Raw genomic sequence first — 22,928 nt, 5'->3', positions numbered from 1 at the left:
GATATAAGTAGGACACGTGACATCCTGGCAACTTTAAGGCTAGTAGCAGAGCATCTCTCGCCATTGAATACACGTGGTTGTCATCAACCCTCATTGAATATTCAAAAGAAGATGACAATAAATTAGATGTATCCACCAATCCAAAGAAAGGATAGGCAGGAATTACAGCCCACCTTGCCGCTTTGTGGACAACGATTGTAAGGGCGGAGTGACATGTATCTTGTCAGTATATACATAATCTTTGCCAATGTAGCTAGCTAACGTTAGCTGGTTATCATTTTGAACATGCACCATTTTCTGCAACGAGCCATCTGACTTGCGGTGTAACGTTAGTTATTTACTGGTGTGCTAATCTGACCAGCGATAATCGTATCCGTAAACTGTCCGTTCATAGTTGGATTAGACGATTGTCGTTATAGGAAGTGTTTTAAAAGGAAGGAAGTGTTTTAAAATGCCTAATGGACAGACTTGAGTCAGACAGAACATGCATCATCGTTTCATATTTTTCCCCCCTCCCTCATTCTCCTTGTTAGATATTATACACATTTATGGCTTGGTAGCAAATGACATCGCCATTAAGCTAGTTCTCATAGTATCAGTAAACAGCTCTAAGTGATATGAGCGATGGAGAGAGATGCAAGGAGATGTGAAAAGGAGGTGAGTTACAGCCTCCCTCTATCCAATTGTAGCAGTAGGATGAAGTTACAATATACCTATGCTTTAACTAGGTTAACGAGATCAGATAGGGGAGAGGCGTTGTGTTATTTGTTTTATTGGCGAGAGAGAGAGACAGAAAGAGAGACAGAGAGAGGAAGAGGGGGGGGGGGGAGAATAGGTGTTAAACCAATGATGACACAAAAAACACAAGTGCAAAAGGTGGTCTTGTTAGACAAGCGATACACACAAATAAACGAGCATAGAAGCTGGCAGTCAACAACCATCGACCAACCAACAGCTCCCTGTTCCACATCCTCCACCCTGGCTGTTTCCATCTCACTAACCTCAGCACATAAAAGACCTGTCCTGCGGGGCTGGCTGTCAGATTGTGGTGGCGCCAGACACTCATTCCAGGGATAATGTGTACACAGACGACGCACGCACGCACACGTGTGCACAGATACACGCAAACACATTGCAGGCAGTAACGATTACAGCGTATCACTGGCTGCCCATAGATCCTTTTCCATTACACATTATATGGCAATTAGCTTTAGAATGGACATCATATGGGAATCTTACAGGCAGTTCAGTTTGCTGTACTTCTCTAAACACTTTATGGTCCTGGCAGTGGCTTTATAGGGGTCCTTCTGGTTGCACAGGAGCTGCCAAGGGGAGTGTACAGGCATCCAGAAATGTCTCCATGTATTCTTATGTTTATGATCTGCGTCGGGCAGAAACACGTGAGTGTCTGAGCGAGGGGAGATAAGAGGCTGGAGGAGCGATTAGATAGTCACAATCCTCTAGAGAACCTCCTAACCTGGCCGGCTGTGGCACCAAGCTTCTTATAGGGCTTAGAGACATTCTCTCTGATTCACAGGCGTAATCAACAATGCACCCTCTCAAGATTTGATTTGTGTCTCCATTTCATCTCTCTTTCTTTCTCCCATAGTGTGCATTCATGCATACATTTTTTTCAATCACACAACACTTAGTTTCTTACCAATCTAACTACGTGACAACAAAACGGTAATCCTTTGATTTCTCCTCCTTCGTGCTATTTCTTTCTGTCTATTTTCATCTCTTTTGTTGTTTGGTTTATTTGGATGGGGACAAGTGCAAACACATGGACACATTGAACATGGGTGTTTCTATCGAACACAAATTGTCAACAACCGTCCCTAGAATGTCTTTTATGGAACACAAAAGAAAATAAAGTCATGCATAATCAATTCAAATGACATTGAATCACATATCAGCACATTATCACAATTACATGCACAAAGCAAATCTCATATTGTGGTGGCAGAATTTCTGGGGGTATGAACCAAACCAGCGTATGGCTTTGTCTGAGAACTTGAACATGTGGAGTTTAGAGATCAGTACACTGTGATTAACTATGTCAAAGGACGTGTTCATGTCACGAAAGACTGCTCCGACCACGTTTCCCTCATCCAGTGATTTCTTGATGTCCTCCAGTAGGACACCGTTTCAGTGAAGTATTTTGGTCTGAATACAGATTGTTCCCAGTGCAAGTACTATTTCAGATATGATATGAGCTGTTTTTTCTTTTTTCCCCTTCTCTCTCTCTCTCTCCCTCTCTCTCTCTCTCTCTCTCTCTCCTTCTAGAGAGGTTATTTTCTCCCAATGTTTTTCTTTCAAAGTCATATTTGTTTTCTTTTTTTTTGCAGAAGAAAATTGCCTGTATGTCGGCAAAGTCCTCGCAGTGGAAAAGGAAATGCAGCTCTGTCTCTGAGTGTGCACAGCCTGTCCTCTCTGGGTAGCCAGATCCGCCTGTGACGGCCGGTCTCTATGGCCAGGCTGTGCTCCTTGAGTCTGTAAATAGTCTGTGTTTCTCTCCGACACGGTGGTCAGATAGTGCTTGGTGGCAAACTATGTGGAAGGCCAGAAAGCATTCAAGTGTGTTTTGGGTTATTGTGGTGTCTTTCCAATAGGTGATATATTTTTTATTTTTGTTCCTCATTGGGTTCACCTCCCCCCCACTTACTCACACTCTCTTTCCCTCTCTTACTCTTCCTCTTTGCTCGTCTTACCTCTGGCGCTGGACGGAGCAGAGCTGGTCACGTTGGGAGAGGCAGAATGATTGGAGCTGAGGCTTGAGGTAGATGGACTGGGCTGCAGGGACAAACAACTACATCAACAATATCACTGACAAGTTAAGAATTATAGACAGCCAGGATCGTGTGGGGAATTGGAATTATCCAAATCAGTACCTTTCTCACGTGAGCTTTTGCAAACACACAAAAAAAAGGAATTCACTCTGGTAAAAAGGGGAGGTTGCGGGTAAATTCATTTGGAATTGTACCTGCATGTTGAAGACTTCATCAGAGCTCTCCGACTGCCCTGTGATGTTGCTCACTTCATTGGAGGCCTGAGATGACAGCGATGACGATGAGTAGCGGTTGACAGCCGGGTAAGTGAGGGGACTGATCACAAACATAACACACACATTGAGAGAGAGAAATAGAGAGAGAAAGAGAGAAAGAAATAGAGAGAGAAAGAGAGCGAGAGAAAGAGAGAAAAAAATAGAGAGAAAGAGAGTGAGAAAATAAGATCCGTTACTTTCAGAATGTGGTGTGTGTATATTTCACTCTGGGCTGTGTATGTCTATGCCTCATTACGCTCGTGAAGAGGTAGGATGGAGGTAGGATGTCACAGGTAGAGACTGGCAGGGTCACTGAGCACACACACAGAGAGCTCACTGCAGGTGCCAGTCTGCCCACCTACGCCCATATGGTGCCATACCAGGAAGTGAGATAGAGGGGGGGGGAGTAGAGGATGCACAGACAGAAAGGGAAAAGAGAAGTTAAGATGGAGAGGAAAGAAAATAGTATGAGGAAGGGTGTGAAGAGAGAGAGGAAGAGGGGAAAAAAAGATAAAGCGAGACAAGGACAGTGTTTCTCACCTGCGTCTGGCCACCACGCGAGCGCCATCTGGGCTGATGATGTTGGGGACCGAGTTCCTGCATGAACTACGCGGGCTGCCGTTGGTGAAGTGCACGGGGCTAGCGCGCACATATGCTGGAAACTCCTGGGGTGGGGATTAGAGAGAAGGGCAAACGGAGAGAGAGAGAAAGAGAAGAGGGAGGGGAAACCTGTGATTGGCCTATTGTTTATGCTAGCATGAGTTATGGCTGCGCTAACGCAGGCTTGATGAAGGTCCATTTGAGGATTAGAGATTGGTGCTCCTGTTGAGTGGCCTTCACTAACCTGGATCCCCAGACTAGACTTCATCACATGAAACTGGTCCACCAGCTTCTTGTGTAGAGGTCTCATGTCCTGAGGAACAAACTTCTCGTGGACGGCCAGGCCATACTCCAGGATGTGAGCCTGGAGGGGGGAGTCGGAGACGGTGCATTTTTGTTTGCTAACGTTAATCTCTTCCAGATGAAATATCATCACAAAAGCTAAGCAGTTCTCCTAGTAAAGTGGGGCTAGCGTTTTCCAACGTCGGGAATCTGACCTGTTCGAACATGAGTTCCCTTAGTCGTCCGATCTTCTCCCCGTCCTCAGGGTGATTCACGATGTAGTCCTTCACAAAGAACGCCTGCATGAACACAATTCATTGTATGCTTTCAGTTTACTTCATTGTGTCACCATGCATGTATGTCTGTCTATCTATCTATCTGTCTGTCTCTTTCTCTCTCTCTATATATATATATATATATATATATATATATATATATATATATATATATATATATATGTCTTTTTGTGGGCAAAAGACAAAAATGAAGAAATAATATTCATAATGTAAACATGCTTTGCATAATTATGAGTGTGTCTGTTGCATATTCCCTGATGTTGATATTTGCAACCCTTGAGATGAGTGCAGATTAGAGTCAAGGCTTTTTAATCTGCATCACAATAAAAACACATCAGAAAATGAACAACAACAACAACTCAAAATCTCTTTAAAAATATTCTGTGGAACGAGAGCAAAAGGGGGAAGAGTCGCCACAAAGGAGAAAGCAGGGTTTGGTCTCCCTCACAAGGACGTTGTGGCAGGCTATCTCCAAAAAGACAGAGAGATATGGGGGGGGGGGGGTACTCAAAAGGCGAGAGGAGCACACTGCTTACGTCAAAGCCCCCTCCTAAACAGGCATGGTCATATCTGTGTCTACCATCTGAGCGTGAGAGGCAACCTCTTACCATGACACTAGCTAAACAATAACACACACAATTACCACCATGTGAACATTGTAACAGCGCTAGCTAGGCTACAGTAGCAGGCTCATCTCCCGATTGTTATCCCCGACACAAAACACAGCTTTACGACCCCTGCTGTGACGCTGTGAACGCCACGGTCGCTTTGACCAAAACAACTGCTGTGAAAGATAGTCCAAAGCCACAGAAAAAGGGACTTATTCCGTCTTAGTGAATCATAGCGCGGCTGTATGAATAAAACTGTCTGAAATCCATAGCCGAGGGTGGAAAAACAACCAATATTCAAATCAAATTAGACTTTTCTCTGGTGCTGGTTGGACTTGAGATAGGAGGAGAAACTCCAAGTGACATTGTGAATCATTATAAAACCTCAATTAAAGATGAAATGCTGGCAATAAATAGATATTAAATCAGGCTGGATTCTCCTTCAGGGCTGGAACTATAACCATGAGCAATAAATCGAAATATGAATACTGATATCGGCTTCATTTATGGCTGAACAAATTGGCATAAAAGTCAATTGCGTTATCCTAATAAAGAAACTGATTTATGGTGTATTGTGTGCAATATTCCTCAAGACAACTCCATACGTTAATATCATGGAGAATTAGGCATACAAAATGTGCATGTATGACGTTCTCCATTGCCTTTATGGATAGTATAGATCCTCATTATATCCCTCAATGGTACACACTTGAAATGAGTCATATGTTTATAAAATGTACGCATTGAATATCATGGTATATACGTACATGAAACCTACTGGATCTAAACAGTCACATCATGTAGTCAACAGATTCAGCAGCACTGTATATCATCACATCCTTCATACAATGAGCCGATTGGATCAAAGCTCTGGCAGATAATGTACTTCGAGCAGCAACAGGTGGGCGTTGCGCAAACACAACCGTAGCTAGCTTAGCTATTCTCTCCCAGGTCAAACTCATTTCCTGTTACATCCTCATCTTTGGCTTCATCACATCATCGCCGCCACCAGTTTAATAGAGGTGAGAGGTAGTGGCGGTCATGACGAGAGCAGACCCCTGCTAACTTGGCACCCTTAAGCCTCGCCGCAAACTCGACGCGTGGCGTTGCTACGCAACCGAGAGCCACTGTACAGTACACACAGTTAGCTGGCTGACGCCAGAGGTCTCCTTGAAAAGGAGTGATTATAGCTCCGACGCTATGGCACTCCGTTATGGATTTGGAAAGAAAAGAAAGGGTTAATTTAACACAGAGATTCAGGACTTTTATCTACTGTATGTATTTTTAAGTATATATTTCAAAGTAATGTGTGATTTTATATGCCCTTGAATGTGTCTGAAGGAACTCCTTCTTAGTCTGCCTGTCGCAGTCTGCCTGTCGCAGTTTCCCTCTCTGCCTGTCGCTGTCCCTCTCTGCCTGTCGCTGTCCCTCTCTGCCTGTCGCTGTGCCTCTCTGCCTGTCGCTGCCTGTCGCTCTGTGTCGCTATGTGTCCGTCTGTAGGTTTGTCTGTTTCCATCTGCCTCTCCGTCTGTATCTGCCTGTCTGTTGCTATCTGTCTATCGCTGTATGTCTGTCTGTCGATGACTGCATGTCGGTTGCTGTCTGTATCTGTCTGTCGCTGTCTGCCTGTCGCTGTCTGCCTGTTGCTATCTGTCTGTTGCTGTCTGTCTGTCTGTCTGTCTGTCTGTCTGTCGTCTGTCTGTCTGTCTGTCTGTCTGTCTGTTGCTGTCTGTATCTGTCTGTCTGTCTGTCTGTCTGTCTGTCTGTCTGTCTGTCTGTCTGTCTGTCTGTCTGTCTGTCAGTCTGTCGTCTGTCTGTCTGTCGCTGTCTGTCGGTTGCGGTCTGTCTCTGTCTCTCTGTCTCATGCTGTCTCTGTCTCCATCTGTCCGTCTGCCATCTGTCCCCATCTCCATCCTTCCCTGTCCGTGTCTGTATTAGTGTCTGTATTACTGTCTGCGCACTTTTTAAACAAACACATAAGACAGACTGTACTGACATTCTAGATCTAGCATGCCCAGACAATGTCTCCACACAATATTGAGTGACCGATGTAAGCCAGTCACATCATCACTGCCCTCTGACCTCTTGGTAGCGTGCGAGCCCCCCATTGACGGCGGCGTCGATGACCCCGTTGAGGCACATGGTGAGGGGGTTGATGTTCTGCATCTGCCTGCTCTGGCACTGGGCGATCAGTGTCCGTAACTGCAGGTTCTTGTTCTCAATCACCTCGATGGCATTCTCCAACGGGCTCACTTCCACCTAGAGGAGGAAAACACAGGGTGATAAGATATTAGTAAAGATAAGATATTAAACCTATTTCTTTCACTTACTTGCTGTGCTGTTTCGTTGTTCGCTTGTTCAGTCGTTTCATTCTCAACCAGGACGTCTATGGAATGCCGTTTGGGTCTTTGCGTGTCAAAGAATATAATATTTAACACTATTTGACATGTCAAATAAGTTTATTGACCAATCAGGACCTGAATATGACTGCACGTCACATAATAATTTAACGCGTTCATAAATTTTGTACGTAATTATTACACATTGATTACTCTATCACTCGTATTTAATATGTCACAACGATTCATCGATACGTATGCTATGATGCTGGTAAAGTTGTCTCGCGCACCTACAGTGCTGGTCATAAAAAAAGATAGCTAGCCAATGGATGCAAACAATGTTCTTCCCCAAAAACATAGCAAAACGACATAATCTGTTTCAGTATCTCTAGTTAGCTATATAGCTATGTGTCATCATCTAAAATAACCCTAATTAATAAGACAGTTATTATTTGATTAATAGTGGTCGGACCCATCTATGTGAAGCTAGCCACAATAGTGGACTTTGCGGTTAGCCTTCAAAATAAAAGTATGGCAAAATTATACTATTTGTATTCATTTGCATCACTGCCAATGACACACTTTTATTTTGAAGGCAAAACGGAATTTCAACTATTGTGCCTAATCCTTATTGTGGCTAGCTTCACAACACATAACCCGGTCCGGTGGAGCCTCACTAGACAGATGACGCTAGCTGGCTGCTTATAACGTTAGCTTTGGGCAACAGTGTTAAGTAGCTGGCTAGCTATTTATTTTCCATGAACTGAAGTTCAATTTCAATAGGCGAACAACAAGTAGCAACCTAGCTAATACTTACTCACAAGGACTCATAAATCATTGCTAAGAATAATGAAAATGACTGCAGTTTTTACTGGTCACATTGTTGTCAGGCTGGTTGTATTGGTGCTAGCTAGGTAACGTAAACTCGTATATCGCCTTGGTCCGTACAATTGCAATTTATTTTAGCGCCCCAAAAACGTAATACTTCCAGATCAACTGTAATGTTAATACCATTGTAAAGCACAATTTATCCCCTTTCCAACAGAATCAATTACATGACCTAAAAGCTGCCCGTTTCTGCATAATTCAAGCAGGCAATGAGCCCCGTCGGGTCTTTTTTTAAATGGCGGGTGGAAGCGAAACTAATGCGTGATAGTGAGGAGAGATGTGTGGGAAAATTGCTTTTTTTCACTCGATCTGTCCAACTTATTACCTTATCGCCTCTAAAAATGTAAATAAAATGCGTCATTACATACCTATTTGAAGGTTTGTGTCTAATTTTAATCGGGTTTTTAGGGCGGTGCTAAAGTGATCTTAGAAGTAAACAGCTGCTTTGAGAATGATGATCGCATGCAATGATGACGCAAAAAATGACTAGGTATCCCCCAAAACATTGAGAGAAGTGCTACACCTGGTGGAGAGACATTGTAAGACAGAAATAGTTGCTTTATGCTTGCTGTACGTTACGACATGACACGTCAAGATGTAACGGAGGGTCAGTTTTTTCAACTTTTCTCCAATACTATAGAGCCATTACCATGTCGATCAACACTTGAATAGAAACCTAGTTGACACCCCCGATTTTGACGTCAACACAGTCGCTACTGTCCCATTAGTTTTCTTTGTAGCCTCGTTTCAATGTTGTGGTTGCACACATTTGTACGGAATGGGGTGAGTTTACGTTACCAAGCTAAAGCTAGCTACCCCAGAAGTTGCAGTCAAACAAATTATGCTTTATTACCTTGCTCTTGCAGTATTGTAAACACATCGTTCATGGCCGGTGTTTGCTGACTTTTTTGTACAGCTTTGACAGAGCTACTGTATCTTTTCTGACACGCAAAGACCCAAACGGCATTCCATAGTATGTATGTCGTGAAGCTAATAGCAGTGACACTATTACCGTGTAACTCCGGTAGGGCAACATCGTAAAAATAGTGCTCGACCAGTCAGCGAAAGCCAACATCACCCACGACAGAAAACCGTTGATTGTCAAGGGCAATGAATTCCATTATCTTGGCTTTACTGGATTTCGCGTTTGCGTTGTCTCGCTGAAATGTAGTTACTCTTTCAAATTACTGCTTGACTTGTTGATCCACACAGCAGACATTGTTGGCTAGGTTAGGAATGCTGTGCTGCACATGTAGCTCAAAATTTTCATGGCGTCATTACGTCATGTACCTTCGTTATATAGGTATGCACGTCAGCTTTGACATCGATTTTGCACATCGGCCGATACCGATGTTGGCATTGTTTGCTAATATTGGCCGATTCCGATATGTTCACTGATAGATCGTGCATCCCTAAAACAAACACCATCTCTCTAAGACACAGCCTTCCCGTATGCTGCTTGATCCGTCAGAAGTTACAGAGTAACATTATAATTATGAATCTTATGAATAACTTTCACCCTTCTCTTAAAGGGACATTTCACAATCATTGGAAACACTTATCTTCCCATAATTTTTTTTACGACAAAACATAAGAAAGGCACAATTTTCACAGATGTAGATGTTGGGGTGGTGCTGGAGATGAAATTTCCCTTTAATATAGGTCTACACTCAGGGAGCTCGGTTGGGCTCTCTGCAAAGTTAGAACATAGCTGGGTCAGCATTGAGCAGTGTGTTGTGAATGGGGTTATATGAGGAGGTTATTGGAGGAGTGTAAAGAGACTCACCAGTTCTCTCTTCTCCACCTCGAACCATCTGGAGATTCCTGGCAGGCTCTGGACCAGGGTTAGTGTAGTCCTCTCCACCCACAAGCTCTGAAAACACACACACACACACACACACACACACACACACACATGGACATGTGCAGGCAGGCAGGCACACACACACTTCATGTTAATGCTGGCACTCTGCAAACACATTCACCCACACATCCGAGTAGCACAGAACATTGCTTTTCTCTCCTGTCAATATATGATGTGTAGGCACTGGTTCATATAATGTCCAAGTAGTACACATACTCATGGATACAGAGTTCTCATAGCAGCAGTCTACACCGATCTGCAAATGATGCAATGTCACTGAATTAAATGAATTAAAACACGGGATTCTTATATATTCCAGTAATACCTTTCCTTTCATCCACAAGGAGTTTAGAAACCAAATTGCATTTTCTGTCCCATCATTTTCCGAGATCACATCAACACAGAGCTGATTCATGCTACTTAATATTTCCATATTAAATGTCAAATCTACTTGGCCTGAACAGTTTATCTCAAGTACTAACTAGACCCCAAAAAAAGACAGCTGGGAAACCTAACCCTCGGGACGATATGGATATGATGATGATATCCAATTCATAAACCTGATAAAATTAGGTTAACGAATGGAGATTGAGTGAGCGTGGGTGGGTGGAGTCTGGAGAGACGATATTTAGACTGAGCTCCATGTCTCAGCCTCTCTCTCTCTGTCTAATTAGTAGGACTATGAATTAAACAACACCTGAACACACCTGTAATACAGAGAGGAAGACCATGAGCCACCCACACAACCACTCAATAAACAAGAGAGTGGAGAGAGGGAGGACGAGAGATTGGGAGAAAGGGAGAGGGAGGGAAAGTGAGTAAGGAGAGGGATGTGGGGTAAACATCGAATGAGAACACTAACAAGTCCAGAAAGGAGAGATAAGATGATGAGACGAGCGAGACAGAAAGGCAAGAGAGAGAGAGAAACAGAAAGGCACAGAGGAGAGTTTTTTTTTTGCGTGCGCAAACACTGCGTGTCTCCCACCTTGAACTCGTTCTCCTTGTCCTTGGTGCCCTTGTGAAATGGCCTGTCGTATCTGAACCTCCAGATGTGGTTGACCTTATAGAAGCTCTTGATGTTGTCAGGCACTCCGTCTCTCTGAAGCACGTCCTGGCTCTCTGGGATGGGACTCACCGCGTAGATCTGTAGGTCTGGGCCGGCACGTCAAGGATATGACTGATCCACAAAGATGCATACAATAGGTCGGGCAAACACACATACACACATGAACGCAAGCACATGCACACACACTTTCCTCACCCCCCTCTCTCCTTGGTTCCACAGGTCTATCCATCCAATTCCTGTGTTAATACATCCTTTCCGCTAATCACATCCTGTAGCCATATATCTGAATGTCCACCCCACACTATATCACAACACATACCCATTGGCAGCAGGACTGGCCTGTATCAGCGTAGTGGAGGGAGAGCTCATCAGCCCATAGATATGAATAGGGACGGGCATGGGTCCAGGGAGCCTCAATGATTAACGACACATGAGGATAACAAAGCTGTATGCTAATGCTGTTTGAGGGGCCTTGTCTGCTCTAATTGCACTCAGAGAAAAGTCAAACACAGAATAGACGACACACTCACACCCGCACACACATATAGAGGGAGTGCATGTATACACATCCACACACACACACTCAGAGAGAGAGCGGGAGCGGCTCCTTCCAAACAGCTGTCCCATCAATCACGTGCGGAAAAGGAGGAGGAGGATCATTAAGATGGCTGCCGCATCCTACAGACACCTTGTGCATTTTTATCAAGGGATCGATCCCGATCCGCACTAAGTCCTCACGTGTGGGTTTACAGCATGGCTAGAGATCTGGCTCAGGACCAAGATGGAAGGAGTCATACCTCCTCTATAAATCGACATGCTGTAATGCGGTAGAAACCTGTGTGTGGTGTAAGAAAACTAGGGTCCTAAGAGTTTCCTGGTTAGGTTAGGAAACACTCCTAATATGACTCCTATTGATATCCTTATTCATAAGGAATAATCAGTCCGGTATAATATGCCATTTATATTATTTAGGCTTACTAGACATGTGGGATGCAGCGCACCACTGTGTGTGTGTGTGTGTGTGTGTGTGTGTATTTTTGGTTTTACTGTCCTTGCGGGGACCAGAAGTCCTCACAAGGATAGTAAAACAAGGAACATTTTAACAAGTGGGGGACATTTTGCCAGTCCCCACATGGAAAAAGGCTATTTTAGGCAAGGGGTTAAGTTTAGTCGTTAAGGTTCAGGTCAGGTTAACCCATTAGACTCGTACCCGTATTCGGGTTGAAAATGGCAGATTTGGTCAGGTGCCTAAATTGAAACACAGTGGCTGTACAGTAATATGCTATACATGACATCAGAGCACTGTGTGGGGTTTGACTTGACAGACGTTCTGAACATGAGCACCACGCGCGGCAAGAAGTTGTCCCCATCCCTCCTGCTAATTGGGACACTTTTGCAAATGTTTTGGTTGTCCGAGTGAGAGAAATGCTGTAAATTTAAGAGGACTCGATGTATTTATAAAGACGAGACGTTGAGGATTATAATAAATACAGCTTTAAATGTCATACAAGCCAAAACACCATAGTCCATATCATAAAACTCATTAAATATACAGTGTCAACGTTTATGATCACTATGTTTGATGTACAGTTACAAGATGACATGGCGTTGTACCCTGGGTTGTCCTGAACAGAATGAGACTATGTTTGGTGTACTGTGAAGAAAATCTGCTGCGGACTTTGCATCTGAATGCACTCATGAGTACGTTCTATACGCACCGAAATGGCTATCTGCTTCTCTGAATTGCCTTGTAAAAGCTAATCATGTTGGCAATAGAACAAGCTTTCAAATGATGCCCGGGGATAGATGGCGGGGATGCGGGGCGGTGTTCCAATCAAAACAACTACAAGACGGCTTGTTCTGGTTTGTCGACGGCACAGCTAGGAGAGCTCAAAGAAGCACCTTGTGGTTGAAGACTCTTCTTTTGAGTCATAAATGAGCATGGAAATGACTTAGGAACTGTGCACACTGGAGAGGTGCGTGTGATCACTTGGAGACAACTAGTGTGATCTCTCACTCAAAACGTTGTCATTGTTTTGTCTTATGTTGCACCTACCCCACGTTCTCCAAGAATATTCTTATGTTACTGAATGTATCCAGAGTGTTATCAGACTTCGTAACAAATTACAAAGGAAAGTACAGTAAATGTAAAATGCAGGTGAACTGTTGTGTCCTCACCTTTAGTCTAATCATTTTTCCCTAATCTCCAAACTGTTCCTGTTTAGAAACACACTTAAATGTAGCCCTATCCACCGTATAGGCCAATTCCCACGAATGTAAAGGGTTAGGTTTAAGGTTAGGGAAAATAGGATTTTGAATGGATAATCAATTGTTTGGTCCCCACAAGGATAGTAAAACAAACTAGTGTGTGTGTGTGTGTGTGTGTGTGTGTGTGGTGTATAGTGTATGTTGTCTAGGTCAATATAGGATACACTGAGCCTCGGCCTGGTAGATGGTCTGGTCAGGCTGGTTGACGTGCTGCATGGCGATGGCATGGGGGAACTCATTCAGCATGCGCTGCTGGAAGGCCTCCAGCCTCTCGTAGTCATGGCCACGGCACACAAACTCCTTATTCTGCAGACGAGGCAGAGCGCATCAGAGGCAGAACAGAGACAGCACAGGGGTTAACATGACATCTAGTGGACAGTTACAGCATCTGCTACAGTGTCTAGAGGTCAAATCTTCTAATGATGTAACTTCAAAATAGGATTTATTTGTAAATCTAACGAACACACACTAACAATTCCTATGAGGTTGCTTTTGTGTTACGTTGGTTATGAATTCATAGTTACGAGTCCTTTTGAGGAAACTAAGAGGCAATATACTTCATTAGCAACTTGCTTAGAAGTGCAGATGGAAATTGGGAGAGGAAACGCCTTCAAGAGCAGTTCTATGGCCTCTAAAAGGTCCTTTCATTAACAAAACCAGTGGTAAAACAGAGCGGTACCCTTAGGAAGAAGGGGAACTTCTTGCCATAGAAGCCGACCCTGAAGAACTCTGGCTCCAGTCTCTGCTGGTCCATGATCTTATCATACAGCGATGCCTCCATCATCTGTCAACAGGAAATGTCAAGTTACAAAACACTACTAGGTTATGTCATAACTGGTCAGGGATCAGTCAGCGTGGAGATATACCGAGAAGATATAAAGTAACTCACCCTCATCTTGCTGAGGTTCCTGTAGTCGTAGTACGATTCGTACTGGTCCGCCAGCTCTCTGCACAGAATGATCCCGTTCTCCCAACACTGAAGAAACAAAACACATTATCACATTAACAATGGTCACATCTCAATAGGAACGTGTTTTCGCCTTTTCAATTCTTTCACATTAGCAGGATAAGGATTCAAGGGAAGGAAACCTCTTTAGAATATTGAGATGCTGACAAAACATGTCAAATGGCCTGCAGAGGACACTAGCTGCAGTATGAGTGTTGACCACTGGGTGGCGGTAGTGTACTAACAATAACCGTGCCAACTGCCAAGGCAGACCTGCAGTCACCATGCAGGTGCAACACCCAGCCACCGTGCTAATGAAATGAAAGCTTTCCTTTCCTGCTGTGTTTTAATCCCAAGGCAGCGGCAGCTAGCAGATGGCTTTGGTCGTGAATTCACAGGGAAATTGGGCAAAGAATAACGGGGGAGGACATTTTGAATGATTCAGCAGAGAAATAAAGTAATGGGAGTTGCTGAGCAGAGCATTCAAATAAGACTGCCTTTTTAATTACGACACTGTTCCAGGGTAATTGTTAATGGAGAGTGTGGGGAAGGGTGAACGAGAGAGAGAACGAGAGACAGAAACAATGAACAAGAGATAAAAGAGTGAAAGAGTGAGACGGAGGCAAAGGGAGTGAAAGAAAGGGGCTAGAGAGAGATCCCACCTTCCCTCTGTCAAAGTTCTGTACAATGGTAAGATGGAGGTACTCCTTCCTCTGCCACTCGCTCTGCATGGGGTAGTTGAGGAACTCTCTGAGGGGCCTATCGGACCACTCCAACAGCTCGTCATACAACAGAAGCGTGTAGGAGGCCTCTGTACAACACACAACAACACCACATAGTCATGGTTATGCCAAACCCTTGAGCCCACGAACAGGCACACTCACAGCCAGAACATAGCATTCACACACACACTTCATACATGGCTTAATTTACAGGCCAAGTTTTACAGTGTACCTGTGTAATTCTGTGCTTTCAGGTGCAGTTCGTACAGCTTGTGTATGTAGCGTATGTACATCTCCTCCTTGTTCAACTCAGTTTTGTAGAAATTCTAGAGAGAGAGAGAGAGAGAGAGAGAGAGAGAGAGAGAGCAAAGTGCACAATCGTTTATCAGCCACTGAATAGTAATGAACTCTGTGCTATCGGTCCACATGAACAGGTGCTTTCAGGCTCTAGCGCTTCGGTCCGTTATGTAAGATAAACCTGCAGGACTGAAAGACACCACGCACAAAATAAATCCCCCAGGTTGGCATGGCAACAAAGACAACCCAGAACATTGTGTATTGTATGAGGGGGCTGTGAACTATTTGAGCCCTGGTCTAAAAAGCACGATCATCATAGCAACTTTATCATCGCTGGGAATGGAACAGAAACACAGCTTTGGTCCTGCTCTCTTAGCACAATAGTTCAAAGGGACAAAAGGCTGGCAACAAATAAATGGGGTTTCTATGGTGAGAGGAGAGCAGTGATTGAATCTCTTCAAGGGCCACAGGGCGGAGAGAGACTGTCACTGACCAGCAGACTGACGGTGCAGCCAATCTTCTTCCCATCCACCTCCCCCAGCTTCATGCAGTCCCTGTAGTCCAGCAGCCTCTCCATCAGACGCGTGACGGTGGCGATGAGAGAGATGCCACTCTCCCTCCACGTCTCCCTCTCAATCTTCTTCAACAGACTGGAATAGAGAGAGAGAGAGAGAGAGAGAGAGAGAGAGAGAGAGAGAGAGAGAGAGAGAAATAGGCATAGAAGAAAGAAGAGAGCAAGAAAAAGAGAGAAGTCAGAGAAAAATACAGAAAAAGAGAGCAATAAACTCTTCAACCTGCTGTCAATCATGCGGTCCTGTATCCCAGCAGTAAAGGAATTCCCTAACAGAAGGACAACACACTGTGTGTAGAGTATTGGAGTGTCTTACCTAGGGTACGGACCAAACAGAGGGATTCTACTCCGGGAACGCAATGGCAAAACAAATGAATATTAATAGATTAATAATATCCGCACACACTCACACAAGTTAGTTCAGGGTTAGTGATGTCAGTCAGGGAGACGGAAAGAAACAAAAATACTTGTACAGCCATAAAGGCTCAAGAGTGTCTGCACCCCATGTTATGGGAAACTTGACCGATAGACTGAAATAAGCTGTATCCAGACCGCACATGTAAAAGGCTGTGGTGGTGGAGGGAGAGCAATGTGGTGGTGGAGGGAGAGCAATGTGGTGGTGGCACTAGAGCTGTGCAGTGTTCGGCACGTGCCCTGATGGTGGACAAGGCAGTGACACATCATATGGATGCTGGACTGTACGTACTGTAAATGAATGTCGCCTTATGCTGAGCTCTAACCTAACGTTGACACTTGTTTACAAACTAGTTACAAAGCTCATGAAGTAGTTATAACGCTCATATAATAGCTCATAAAGCGTATACATCTCAAAGCTGGTGAAACATTCATAAATGGCCCAATTGATGTTTGACAAAAAAGTGGGACTATGATGTATGGGCTTGCAGTGAGATAGGGAGAGAATTGCATGAACACTGCACAGGCCAACAACAATAAAACACTCTCTCACACACACACACACACACACACACACACACACACACACACACACACACACACACACACAACAGCACCAAGGTGAAGTGACCAACCTGAGTACACGGACTAGGAGATCTCAGAGAGGAGGCGTGAATGGGTATGAATATGAGGGGAGGTGCTTGTCTGGAGTACTCAAAACACAACCCTTTTCCCACCCTTCCCTCCCCACATACATCCCTCCACGAGTCCTCCTCCCTTACTCAATACAACACACAGACAAACTGATTCTGGTAACGACGTTTACAGTACGGCGTGACTGTATGCGTGTTCCCTCCGACTCACATGCTGTTGAAGAGCTCTCTGTACGTCTCGTCTCCTTTGCCTTCTGACATCAGACTGTCCAGTTTGTCGATCAGCTTGGCCTCCACCTGACGTGAGAACAGATTGTTTATGTAATCAATCTATATCAACACACGGATGCCACCATTGGGCACAGTCGGTCTGGTCTTGGTGGAACTGCAATATCTGTAAAGTGCCACCAGGGGGTGCTAGTGCTGGTCCCAGCCAGTCCAGTACCAGAGCTATATGACCTGCAAATTACGGATGGCTCTGGCCATTACCTGTTTGAAGTTTCCGCTCCTCCTCTGCTCCCAGTCCATCATGTCATGGAAGATAGGGATCATGACGTTCCTCAGGTCAGGCTGGGGAACCAGGGTCACCTCCAGGAACGGACCTATCATCGCCGGGATGAAGTTCAACTTGTGCTCACCTGGAGAGAGATGGAGGGAGAAGGAGAGAAAGAGAGAGATCAACTACGTTCCCCTGAGAGGCGAGCAAGAATCCAACGACGTGACACAGGAAGAGAACGAGAATGTGACTATGTCGTACCCAAGTTCTGCCACATGCTGAAGATCTCACAACCCATCATCACCCTCATGTCTCCATACCTGTACAACGAGATAACACCAGAGAGCGCGAGGTCAGAACAGGGCCAAACCCAGGATGTGAAAAGTGAAGAAAGTTAGCAAGTGTGCATGTAGAGACAAGACTTACTTCTCCAGTACCCTCTTCCTCTTGGATGGAGAGAAGGACTCCAGTTGAAGACAGGGCTGGTTGATGAAGATGACGGACAGATAGAAGTACGAGTCCCACACCTAGGGAAGACGCATTAAACCACATTATAGCAAGTCAATGACAAGTCACTACATGCTTTTTCAATACAAAGTGGATGATAGCAGCTCTTACCTTGTAGTCAAACTTCTCATTGAGGAAGTTCTTCCTCAGAGCATCAGAGAGGTACAGGACTGTTGTTATGATGACACTGAGAAAGAGAGAGAGAGTGCATAATGAGATTATGTTGATAAACCAGACTATAACCAGACTATAAACAGGTGTCAGCTAATGATGAGTAATGGAGGCACACCATTTTGAATCAAATAGGTTAGCTACTGCAAGGGGGAAAAGGGGTCTTACTTGTTGGTGACCAACCGCATGACAGTCCAATCTTTCGGGAACATCTCTGGCCGAATCAGAATGCGGAACACGGTGAAGATCTGCAAGAGGAAGTCCTGAAAAACAGACAAAAAGAGCACACTACATTTACTTTGTTTAACAGCAATTGCCATTCAGCACATCACCAAACTGTGAATCTAAAGCAATGCATTCAGAGTGGGAGTGCATTCATGATATCCATAGTGTGCATTTATGGTATTCCTTCCTATTACTGTGAACTTAGTGACCCCATTTCAACATTCCTATCTCTCCATCCCACCTCTTCCTCAACCCCTGGCATGACCGTTCCACATTCCACATTCTGCATGCACGCACGCACGCACGCACACACACACACACACACTCCTGCTACTGACTATGACACATAAGCTGAGTCATCAGTCAGATTCTGCTGAGTGGTGTGTGTGTGTCTGTGTGTAGGCTTACCCTCAGGTCATCCTTGCTGGTGAAGGTCTGCAGGAGCTGCTGGTAATGTTTATCACTCATCTGTCTGAGGAGAGCCAGCAGGCATGCCACAAACTCCCCCTGTAGAGAGAGAGAGATAAAGAGAAAGAGAGAGAGAAAAAGGGAGACAGAGAGAGTGAAAGAGAGAGAGAGACACACAGAGAAGAGAGAGAGAGAAAGACAGATAGAGAGAAAGAAGAGCAACAGCTTTTAAAATCTGAGACATTGGCCACATATACTAGATCTAACAGGGAGAGAGATGGAAGACCATGTATCTCCATGGAAGACCTGTAAATACTACAGTCTGAACAAGCTGGGAGAGAAATTAAGTGGTTATTTTCTACTTGTTTAGGTGGTTTGACATTTGGCAAAATGTCAAATGGAAATGTAAGAGAATGGTTTTCTCTAAACTCGGCTGCGGTTAAGAGCAGGACAGAAGCACGGCTCTTTTTGACCACAATTGCAGTTTCAATCATTGACCTTAAAACCTCATGCTATATTTAGAATGACTAGCAGTTAGATACACACACATGCACCCACACACACACACACACTAACCGTGATGTCTTGGAACTGCAGTCTCATATTGGTCCCGGCTGGTTGTGGCCTGTTAGTGATCTCAAGGATAGTCCTCATCAGGACAACCAGCAGACTGTCCACTATCAGATCCACCTCCTCAGAAACCACCGGCTCCTCGGGACACACACAAGTGCACATTAAGTTTCACACAGGTACATAATCATGCCTGAAGTTTGTACACACACATTACCCATACAGACAGTATGCAAACACAGGTGAGACAAAAAAATAGACCACTAGCCCATACTAGCCAAACCAGTCTTAGACAAATTGGACACACAATAGAGAGATAAAATGTGAGTATGTGTGTGTGTGTGTGTGATCCACATTGCCAGCCTGCTCGTTGAGCCACAGCAACAGCAGAGGGAAACTAAGGCCAAGGCAGAGAGTACATTTCCCCACTCCATTCCCCCTCTCATCCTGACAGGAGAAGAGAGCCCCTTGTTGGACAGACAAAGTGATAATGAGAGAGTGTCAGGCTGGCACACTGGCTGCTCCTGCTGTCACTTCATCTTAGCCATGTTCACATCCCTGTCTGTGTGTGTGTGTGTGTGTGTGTGTGTGTGTGTGTGTGTGTGTGTGTGTGTGTGTGTGTGTGTGTGTGTGTGTGTGTGTGTGTGTGTGTGTGTGTGCGTGTGCATGTGTGTGTGTGTGTGCATGTGTGTGTGTGCGCGTGCGATTAGTTGCTTCTCAGCCAAACAGGCCAGCACCGTGTCAAGGTCACGATGAGACTAACACGCTCACAGGGACAAACTGCCACATCCACACTGTTTCATTGATGGATTCCAATTGGATTGTTTACTTGTTCTTGCACCTATCGGTTTACTTCATTACTTGTTCAATAAACCAGATTTATTGGTGTCTATTGTCAGTCTGGCAGGTTTTGCTAGTTTATTTTATCACACCACACAAACAAACAAAGCTTTATTGAGATCACAATACACATTGTTGTTATCAAATAAGGGAACAATAACATTTTTGAGCAATGCCTACAGGGCCTTGCAAATGTTTTCATCCCCCTTGGCGTTTTTCCTACTTTGTTGCATTACAACCTGTAATTTAAATGGATTTTTATTTGAATTTCATGTAATGGACATACACAAAATAGTCCAAATTGGTGAAGTGAAATGAAAAAAACTTGATCAATTAAAAAATATATATATATTAAACGGAAAAGTGGTGCGTGCATATGTATTCACCCCCTTTGCTATGAAGCCCCTAAATAAGATCTGGTGCAACCAATTACCTTCAGAAGTCACATCATTAGTCAAATAAAGTCCACCTGTGTGCAATCTAAGTGTCACATGATCTGTCACATGATCTCAGTATGTAGACTTCTGTTCTGAAAGGCCCCAGTGTCTGCAACACAACTAAGCAAGGGGCACCACCAAGCAAGCGGCACCATGAAGACCAAGGAGCTATCCAAACAGGTCAAGCACAAAGTTGTGGAGAAGTACTGATCAGGGTTGGGTTATAAAAAAATATCAGAAACTTTGATCATCCCACGGAGCACCATTAAATCCATTATTTTAAAAATGAAAGAATATGGCACCACAACAAACCTGCTAATAGAGGGCCGCCCACCAAAACTCGCAAACCAGGCAAGGAGAGCATTAATCAGAAAGGCAACAAAGAGACAAAAGATAACCCTGAAGGAGCTGCAAAGCTCCACAGCGGAGATTGGAGTATCTGTTCATAGGACCACTTTAAGCCGTACACTCCACAGAGCTGGGTTTTACAGAAGAGTGGCCTGAAAAAAAGCCATTGCTTAAAGAAAAAAATAAGCAAACACGTTTGGTGTTTGCCAAAAGGCATGTGGGAGACTCCCCAAACACATGGAAGAAGGTACTCTGGTCAGATGAGACTAAAATTGAGCTTTTTGGCCATCAAGGAAAACGTTATGTCTGGTGCAAACCCAACACCTCTCATCACCCCGAGAATACCATTCCCACAGTGAAGCATGGTGGTGGCAGCATCATGCTGTGGGGATGTTTTTCATTGGCAGGGACTGGGAAACTGGTCAGAATTGAAGGAACGATGGATGTCGCTAAATACAGGGAAATTCTTGAGGGGAAACCTGTTTCAGTCTTCCAGAGATTTGAGACTGGGACAGAGGTTCACCTTCCAGCAGGACAATGACCCTAAGTGTACTGCTAAAGCAACAGTTGAGTGATTTAAGGGGAAATATTTCAATGTCTTGGAATGGCCTAGTCAAAGCCCAGACCTCAATCCAATTGCGAATCTTTGGTATAACTTAAAGACTGCTGTACACCAACGGAACCCATCCAACTTGAAGAAGCTGGAACAGTTTTGCCTTGAAGAATGGGCAAAAATCCCAGTGGCTAGATTTGCCAAGCTTATAGAGACATACCCCAAGAGACTTGCAGCTGTAATTGCTGTAAAAGGTGGCTCTACAAAGTATTGACTTTGGGGGGGGGGGATAGTTATGCATGCTCAAGTTTTCTGTTTTTTGTCTTGTTTGTTTCACAATAAAAAATATGTTGCATCTTCAAAGTGGAAGGCATGTTGTGTAAATCAAATGATACAACCCCCCCCCCCCCCCAAAAAAAAAATAATATTTTAATTCCAGGTTGTAAGGCAACTAAATAGGAAAAATGCCAAGGGGGTGAATACTTTCGCAAGCCACTGTATTAACTGTGAGGTCATCTCGATTAACCCAGAACCTCAAATCTTGCACAATTTGTAGTCTATCCATGATTAACTGTGAGGTGGCAGCCTAAAAGACTACACCACCCATGGTGCTCTGCTGTAGCTGTACTCACGGTGGTGACAGAGTCATCCTTCCTGATGAGAGAGAGCATGCTGGTGAGGATACGGGCACACATCACCAGGTCTCTCTGCTCCTGCATGTGGGCCTGCAACAGACGCAACACCACCGGGAGCAGGATACACCTCGACTCTGTAATACACACAAGTACACACACTTGAACATGAAAATACACACACACACTCACACACACACACACACAGACACAAAAATACTAGAAAGCATGACCTGCTCAAACACCTGTTTTTCTATTTTTCTCCCTCTCTTGGGTGTGATTTTAACCCCCAGCCCGCCCACTGAGCAAGCAGCTAATAAAATGTTACCACAGCTATTTGTGTGAGTATATAATTACCATTAACTACAATTAACTGGCAAGTGTGCCTGTGTAGGTATGTAATTACTAGCAAATGTGTATAATCATGTGTGTGCGATATGTGTGTTTGTGTGTGTGCCTACACAACCCCCAAATGTTTGCTTGTGAGTGTTGCGTAAGTTATTCAATATTGTGTGTGTGCGGCCGTGCGTTCCTACCTGGGTTGGTGTACAGCTGGCTCTCCACGGTCTTGGCGATACAATGCAGCTTGACGGCTTCCAGAGGGCACTCAGCGTGAGCGGTGGCGGGCAGGCTGCCCAGCGTCTCCCTGACAAAGCCTGCCACCTCCCTCACCGTGAAGATCTTCAGCAGCTCCCCGTACACCGCAGGGAACGTCCGCAGGAACACCGCCTGGGAACACACAGACATAAACAGACACGGAATAAATATAGATATCTAGCAGTAGTACAGTAGTACAGGCTTCTACTTAAAGTGGCTTACAGTTAACACATAAGCTACTGTGTACTGTACAGCATGTGCCTGTACAGGCCTGTACAGAAACAGGC

General features: G+C 44.5%; 1 protein-coding gene across 1 annotated transcript in view; it reads right to left on the bottom strand.

Annotated features, from left to right (window-relative positions):
* LOC139378707 (dedicator of cytokinesis protein 4-like) overlaps positions 1-22,928 on the bottom strand; it is a 135,425-nt gene that overhangs the window by 12,427 nt on the left and 100,070 nt on the right. Inside the window, exons 23-47 of the mRNA XM_071121124.1 lie at positions 22,581-22,773; positions 22,045-22,181; positions 19,241-19,375; positions 18,665-18,763; positions 18,200-18,294; positions 17,972-18,047; positions 17,780-17,880; positions 17,615-17,673; positions 17,347-17,495; positions 17,069-17,154; positions 16,107-16,133; positions 15,713-15,869; positions 15,155-15,248; positions 14,863-15,011; positions 14,144-14,230; positions 13,934-14,038; positions 13,419-13,560; positions 10,906-11,072; positions 9,843-9,929; positions 6,912-7,088; positions 4,141-4,224; positions 3,888-4,007; positions 3,584-3,708; positions 2,984-3,104; positions 2,712-2,793 (exon numbers count right to left, since the gene is read on the bottom strand). Coding sequence (XP_070977225.1) covers positions 2,712-2,793; positions 2,984-3,104; positions 3,584-3,708; positions 3,888-4,007; positions 4,141-4,224; positions 6,912-7,088; positions 9,843-9,929; positions 10,906-11,072; positions 13,419-13,560; positions 13,934-14,038; positions 14,144-14,230; positions 14,863-15,011; positions 15,155-15,248; positions 15,713-15,869; positions 16,107-16,133; positions 17,069-17,154; positions 17,347-17,495; positions 17,615-17,673; positions 17,780-17,880; positions 17,972-18,047; positions 18,200-18,294; positions 18,665-18,763; positions 19,241-19,375; positions 22,045-22,181; positions 22,581-22,773 — 2,854 coding nt within the window. The remainder of the gene's footprint in view (positions 1-2,711; positions 2,794-2,983; positions 3,105-3,583; positions 3,709-3,887; positions 4,008-4,140; positions 4,225-6,911; positions 7,089-9,842; positions 9,930-10,905; positions 11,073-13,418; positions 13,561-13,933; positions 14,039-14,143; positions 14,231-14,862; positions 15,012-15,154; positions 15,249-15,712; positions 15,870-16,106; positions 16,134-17,068; positions 17,155-17,346; positions 17,496-17,614; positions 17,674-17,779; positions 17,881-17,971; positions 18,048-18,199; positions 18,295-18,664; positions 18,764-19,240; positions 19,376-22,044; positions 22,182-22,580; positions 22,774-22,928) is intronic.

Source organism: Oncorhynchus clarkii, chromosome 21 (assembly GCF_045791955.1).
Source record: "Oncorhynchus clarkii lewisi isolate Uvic-CL-2024 chromosome 21, UVic_Ocla_1.0, whole genome shotgun sequence".
NCBI classification, from domain to species: Eukaryota; Metazoa; Chordata; class Actinopteri; order Salmoniformes; family Salmonidae; genus Oncorhynchus; species Oncorhynchus clarkii.
Note: the sequence above shows the minus strand (reverse complement) of the source record. Positions and strands in the feature narration are given on the sequence as shown.